This window comes from Hakea prostrata, chromosome 8 (genome assembly GCF_041222555.1).
Source record: "Hakea prostrata isolate BN-2017 chromosome 8, UWA_Hpros_2, whole genome shotgun sequence".
In the NCBI taxonomy this organism is placed as follows: domain Eukaryota; kingdom Viridiplantae; phylum Streptophyta; class Magnoliopsida; order Proteales; family Proteaceae; genus Hakea; species Hakea prostrata.
The window spans coordinates 38,923,890-38,930,936 of record NC_142607.1 but is presented as its reverse complement, the minus strand read 5'-3'; the positions used below and the strand labels follow the sequence as shown (position 1 = coordinate 38,930,936).

Here is a 7,047-nt window from a genome sequence, read left to right as displayed (position 1 = left end):
GGGGGGCGGTAAGTGGGCCATGTGGAGTCTACATTAAAAATTAGGTAAATTAATAGAAAATTCGTGAGTGTAAGAGAGAGAAAAGAATAATTTGAGAAAGAGAGAGTGAATACCTGATGTGGAGAAGATTTAGGAAAATTCCAAAATTTGCTAATTACTTCAATATTTTGTGAGATGTGTGAAAAAAAAAAAAAAAAAAAAAAAAAAAAAAAAGGAATAAAAGAGGGGATTCATGAGAGAATAAATAGAAATGAAAATAGAAGAGAATATATAAGGAGAAATTCAAGGATCGTGAGTTAGTTTTTAATTAGAATTTAACCTTTTATTCCTTAAAACTACGGATTTAATGATAACCATTAGATAAAGATTATGAATGACATTTGTACCCATCATCTTTATCTTAAATTTTATTTTTAATTTTTGGAAGGGGCCAAATAATGGTATTTCACATTTAAAGATAGAGAAATAAGGGAAAAAAACAAAGGATAATTACAATTTCGGATCGAACTTGTGTTTTCATGCAGGTCATTATCTTGTTGGAACCTTGTGTTTTTTTGCATTTTTTTTTCTATTGTGTGTCCCTATTTTCCTGATTTATGAATGAATTCTTTAACTTCTTACCAAAAAAAAAAAAAGAACGTAAGTCCATATAATGAAACTTTATTCTCTGCTTCGTTCAATAGAAACAAAACTAACACTTGTCTTGGTTTATTTGCCTGTCATGGCTACTCCCACTCCACTGCCTCTGCAAGAGAGATTCCCTCGTAAAAACCCCCTAAAGAGAGCCACAGAACTCACCATGTTCTTCCTCCTCCTTGCTCTCCTCTATTATCGCCTTCAATCCATTAACAACAATGGAGTGGCTTGGCAATCTGCATTCCTCTGCGAATCGTGGTTCATCTTCTATTGGGCTCTCACCATGAATCTTAAATGGAACCCAGTTGAATACAGAACATATCCCCAACGCCTCTTAGACAGGTATAATCTCCATTCTCCACTGAACAAATCCATGCTTAAATCATTTAGTTTCTTTCAATCTCTTACTCATTCAAGCTGTTAATTCTCAGGGGTATTGAGCTTCCCCCGGTGGATTTGTTTGTGACAACAGCAGACTCTGTTCTTGAACCTCCAATCATCACAGTCAATACTGTACTTTCCTTGTTAGCTCTTGATTACCCAGCTCACAAGCTCGCTTGTTATGTCTCTGATGATGGCGCTTCACCTCTAACCTTCTATTCTCTTGTGGAAGCATCTGAGTTTGCAAAACTGTGGGTACCTTTCTGCAAAAAACACGATATTAAAATTAGAGCCCCTTTTATGTATTTCTCCAGCGACAACACCAGCGACTACTCATCTGAATTTAGACAGGAATGGAGGAAGATTAAGGTAACAGCAGTGTTTGATAGTTATCAAAATGAAACATGCACCTTACACATGTCTGTTAAGTTTTTGTCTTTTTCTTTTGTTAGAATGGATATGAACAACTCTGCCAGAGAATTCAAATGGCGGTTCAGAAAGGTGTCCCATATGAGCTGACTGGAGACTCGTCAGTCTTTTCAGGAATTGAAAAAAGAAACCATCCAAGCATAATTAAGGTAATCAAGAATGTTGTTTACAAACCCAAATCTTCATTTTCTTGAAAATTTCATGATTATGAATCTGATTTTCAGGTTATATGCGAGAACAAGGAAACTAACTCAGATGGTGTACCACATCTGGTATATTTGTCAAGAGAGAAGAGGCCTAAACACCCACATAATTACAAAGCAGGGGCAATGAATGTGTTGGTTAGTTGTTAAGATTAACTTCAAACACATGCGTGTCACTAATTAAGCTTGAGTTCTACGTGTTAAGAGACTAATTATATGAAAATTGTTCTCATGTGATCAGACTAGGGTATCAGGTGTGATGACAAACTCTCCTTTCATGCTCAATGTGGATTGTGATATGTTCGCGAATAATCCACAAGTTGTGCTTCATGCTATGTGTCTCCTGCTTGGCTTTGAGAAGGAACCTGAAAGTGGGTTTGTTCAGTATCCACAGAAGTTCTATGGAGGTCTTAAGGATGACCCTTTTGGTAATCAGTATGAAGTTGCAGCAGAAGTGAGTTACTAAACATGGAAGAATCATTTGTGGAAAGAAACAGATTTTCTCTTTCTCTGTCTCTAACTCACTCAGGTACATATGCTTTGTTCTCTTCAGTTTTTACTTCGAGGATTTATGGGACTGCAAGGGCCTTTATATTGTGGATCAGGATGCGTTCATAGAAGGAAAGTAATATATGGGTTATCAGCAGAAGAAGTAGAAAGCGAAGAGAGAAATCATGGTCATGGCGTTTCTAATGGTAGATGCCTCTTGCTCTAGTCATCCTCGGGACAGAATTTCTTTTCTTTTTTTTTCTTTCTTTCTTTTTTTTTTTTTTTTTTTTAATTTTTTAAATTTTAAATTAATTAATTAATGAAGGTGAAATGGTTTGAGCCTGGATCTTTCTCTGATGACATTTTAACCACTAGAGTTGATCTCCCACAATCCATAGGATATGGGGATCATATCTGGACCACATGCCATGGATGATGAGAGAAGGGCTATAATGGTTAAATATCAATGGAGATCATCCTAATTAGGATTACCCTATCATACATATAGGGGATTTACCTTGTCAGTGTTCAAAGGTGGACCGTCTCTTAAATGCATGGTGGAGGAGGAGGCGTCAAGATAGGATTATCTAAAGGGTAGAGGATCCCGATTATCTGATTCAAAGGGTTTGGGAGTTTGGAAAATGTAGGTTGTCATAGTATAAGGAGGCAGGAAAAATGTGGACACCACTTTATCCATTGCAAGTCTATGATGTGTGAACCAAAATAAATTATGTAGAAGAGAGAGTAGACGCTCAAGTATTTTCCATCAGATTTTCTTTTATCTATTTGGGAAGTAGTTTTCCACTTGTGGAGTCACCTCATGAGTTTTTGTCTCCTCACCATAAGATATATAGAAGTATATAGGCGGCACCCTCTTGAGCATAGTAGGTTTAAATTGTGTAAATGACATTTTTGTCTTACACCTTTAGAAGATAGTGGAGAAAGAGAATGATATTGACACAATCGCTCAAGTGGCATATCTTCCCACATTCCATACGATAAGATTCCCTTGGTTGATCCCTTTGTGTGTCTCCTTATTGACCTTGAAACCAAGGGCGCAAGAGCTACCGTTGACTAGGGGTCATGCTACCCCACCCCCCAAAAAAAAATTTGAAATTTCCCTTCTAGCCCTCTTTCCATGTATGAAATATCAATACTTGAACTTTCTCGATGTTAAATCTTGGCTCTACCTGAAACTGATGTAAGGACCACAAGACTAGCAAGTATAATTCTTCTTCCTTGCATATTATTGTGATCATATTTTGGTATCACTCCAATCTATTTTGATAATCGCATTTTGCAAGGAAATCCATCCAAAGCACAAGCAAAATTTGGAGCTTCAGTACAATTTGGAGAATCAGCAGCTAAAATATTAGATGTGACGAAAAACAGCACAAACCACTCCCTCAATCTTAAAAGCTGCATCGCAGCAGCAATACTTGTTGCAAGTTCAGCTTATGAGCAAAATACTGATTGGGGTACCAAGGTAGGAAATGCAATTTTTAAAGATTGATAATTCTATCTTGCACAATTGGAAGTTAGTCTAACACCCAAGTGTATCCATGGGTTATATCAATTCAGATTCATGGATATCTTATGTGGGTCAAAACCTGAATCCATCATTCACATACAACACCTAAAAGGATTCTAAAGGTATTGTTTTCTCTTTTGGCAGGTTGGTTGGGTCTATGGATCAACAACAGAAGATTTACTAACAGGAAGCAAACTTCATGCAAGAGGTTGGAGATCACTGTTCTCAGATTTGGATTCACCTGCATTTCTAGGGTGTGCACCAACAGGTGGACCCGCAATCATGACCCAAATGACAAGATGGGTCACTGGTTTCCTGGAGGTTCTCTTGAGCAATCGAAGTCCCATACTTGCCACCATCAATGAAAAGCTAGAGTTGAGGCAATGTTTGGCTTATATATATTTACTGCTATGGGGACCATGCTCTCTACCTGAGTTCTTCTATGCTCTATTGCCAGCATTCAGTATCTTCACTAACACCCATTTCCTACCCACGGTAATCTTTTCTATCCATTCCAACTACGGGCTATGTTTTGTAATGTGGTGAAGACCACTTACCATCATGTCAAATGTTCCAAGGTTCATCTCAGGGCCTAAACACATTTGAATGACTTTTTTGTATTGACCATCGCCATGGGTTTTGTTTCGAATTTTGAATTCTTCAAAATGATTGGTTGTGGGGCCATACTTTTTGGAGGTCTTATATTCTAGTTTCGGGGCATTCGAGGTAAAGGCGCATTTTGATCATTTTAAACTTGATTTATGATTTTTTGTATAACTATTTATAGTCTTAACAGGGTTGAGAGGGGTAAAAGAAAAGGGACTAGATTATAACTCTATTCATTCTCTTCCTAATAGCAAGACACCATATCTGCTTGGCCATGGATGTATGTTGCCTTCGGGTGAACCACGAATCTTGTGTTATACGTGTGGTTTTGCTCTACTTTTCTTACAGTCCAGTAGAGAGATGAGACAAAAAAATCATTGAATCATCATAGTGTTTCTCTTCTTTTATTCCTTTTTTGGCTTCCAAACATAACCTGTGAAATACTATTATGCAAGTCTAAGTCACCTAATTTCCATGATGTCAATACAGGTCTCTGAACCAGTTATAGTCATTCCAGCTTCCCTATTCATCATTTATCAGCTCTACAATCTATCAGAGTACATCCAATGTCGCCTTTCAATCAGAACATGGTGGAACAACTCAAGAATGAAATGGATAGTCACCTCAACTGCATGCTTGTTTGGAACCCTAAGTTTCTTTCCCAAGTTGATAGGGCTTTCAGAAAATGTTTTCATTGTTACACCAAAGGGTAACCAAGTTGGTTCTGGTACTAAAGATACTGATCCTGGGAGATTCACCTTTGATGAATCACCAGTCTTTGTGGCACCAACATTTCTTTTGTTTGTGAACTTGACTGCACTCTTCGTGGCCTTCTTTGATGGATCTTGTTGGTTGGGCCTAGGGGAGATTTTTTGTTGTGCGTGGTTGGTGCTCAATTTTTTGCCATTCCTGAAAGGGCTCTTTCGAAAAGGAATATATGGGATCCCTTGGTCTACTAAATGGAAATCAGCTGTGTTGGCATCACTCTTCCTACTATTCTCAAGACATTTGGCTTCTAAAAGTTGATACATGTCTTTTTTGAATTATAGTTATTTATCCTCAAGGTACATCCATGGTCATGTATGTTTGGGAGAAAAGAAAAAAAAAAGAAAGGAAATGAATGAAAGGCTTGCCAAATATTCATTATTTTTGTTATCCAATGGTGAAAGAATGATGCTATTGAGTTTTTAAATATAAGATAGGCTAGGGGTGAAAAAGATTTTCACTAGTGTTAAGATACTGATAGTTTAGGAATAGATGGGGTTCATGGACATTTTTTGGGCACAATGGTGGCAATCTCTTGTGTAGAGATGACATGATAAAAAAAAGTCTTGATTTGAACTTTCATCTTTTCACATCTCTCCCTCCTTCCTTCACATCCCCTTTCACCTATGGATTGTTGTATAGTCTTAGTCCCACATCTAGTAGAAGTAGGAATTGTTATCCCACATCATAAAGAAGTGGGAGTTTGTTGAGAGTTTTAGTCCCAGTTTGAGTAGATGTGGGAGAATGTAGGATGGAGAGAAGCTATAAAAGGATGCCTCCCCCTCCACATGTAAATCATCCCAAAATCCTTCCTCTTGTATATTTCTTTATCTATAGTGGAGTTTTCTCTCTTCCCGTGGTTTTTTCCCTTTAAGGGTTTTCCACGTAAATTATTGTGTTCTTCTTTTCTCTTATTTGCTGATTGTTTTATTCGGTGGGTTTTTCATAACCAAACAGTGGTATCAGAGCAAGGTTTTGTTTTCATCCTACAAGGGCCAAAAATTTTGGCGCTTCACGATTTGTTTCTTTTTGGTTCCTAAAAGGTATATTGGGTGATTAAGTGCATGTCTAGGAAAATTTTGTGTAAGGAGTCTAGTATTTAAGCGGACCGGTTGTGTCCCTCCAGTCTTTCTTGGAAATTTTCCTGGTGTACTTTGATTCAACAATATACTAGTTGGAGGTAACCTGAGGAGATACTTTTCACATGAAATAGTGGGAGTTATTCTGTAGTCAAAAACAGTTCGTGATAGAAGTAATGGCAACAAGGATCGACATCGGCAAGTTTGACGGCACGAAATTCTCATTATGGAAAATGAAGATGAAGGCATTATTGATAAAAGATAACTGCCTGAAACCATCAGTGTTCGGCTGGCGGAGTTCACAGATAACGAAAAGTGGAACAGAATAGATGCGATGGCCCTTTCCAATTTGCATCTAGCATTATCTGATGATATTTTAGCTGCATAGAAAAGAAGAAAAATGCTAAGGGGGTTTGAGATCACCTCATCAAATTGTATGAAGCCAAATCACTTCACAACAAAATCTTCTTGAAGAGAAAGTTGTATACCTTACGGATGGCGAGAATCTACATCGATTCTGAGCACTTACATACTTTGATTTCATTATGTTCTCAACTTTCAACGTTGGGACATAATGTTTCACCACACGAACGTGCTGAAATTCTACTCCAAAGTCTTCCAGATTCATATGACCCATTCATCATCAATTTAACCAGTAATATCCTCTATGATTATTGGGTATTTGATGATGTCGCTGCTACAATTCTTGAAGAAGAAAGTAGACGAAAAGGCATGGAAGAAAGATAGGCAACCTCACAACAAGTAGAAGCTCTGTCTATGACTCGAGGAAGGTCAACGGAACGTGATTCCAGCGGGAGTGACAATCAAGGGAGGTCAAAATCCAGGGGTAAGAAAAATTTCAAGTGCTATAATTTGGCAGAAGGGGACACTTCAAAAATGAGTGTCGATTCAAAAAGGGTGTAGATAA

General features: G+C 37.6%; 1 protein-coding gene across 2 annotated transcripts; it reads left to right on the top strand.

Moving 5' to 3' along the window:
• The first annotated feature begins 659 nt into the window (after positions 1-659).
• On the top strand, positions 660-5,481 carry LOC149007809 (cellulose synthase-like protein H1). 2 transcript variants are annotated; one of them, XM_089165605.1, is made up of 9 exons: positions 660-978; positions 1,068-1,386; positions 1,470-1,595; positions 1,671-1,787; positions 1,891-2,103; positions 2,203-2,344; positions 3,458-3,624; positions 3,814-4,164; positions 4,765-5,481. In XM_089165605.1, the coding sequence occupies exons 1-9, from the start codon at positions 722-724 to the stop codon at positions 5,299-5,301; spliced, it is 2,229 nt and encodes a 742-aa protein (XP_089021731.1). In that variant the 5' UTR covers positions 660-721; the 3' UTR covers positions 5,302-5,481. The 2 variants fall into 2 exon arrangements, with proteins under 2 accessions (XP_089021731.1, XP_089021729.1); XM_089165603.1 differs by having other exon boundaries at positions 3,443-3,624.
• Positions 5,482-7,047: the final 1,566 nt, after the last annotated feature.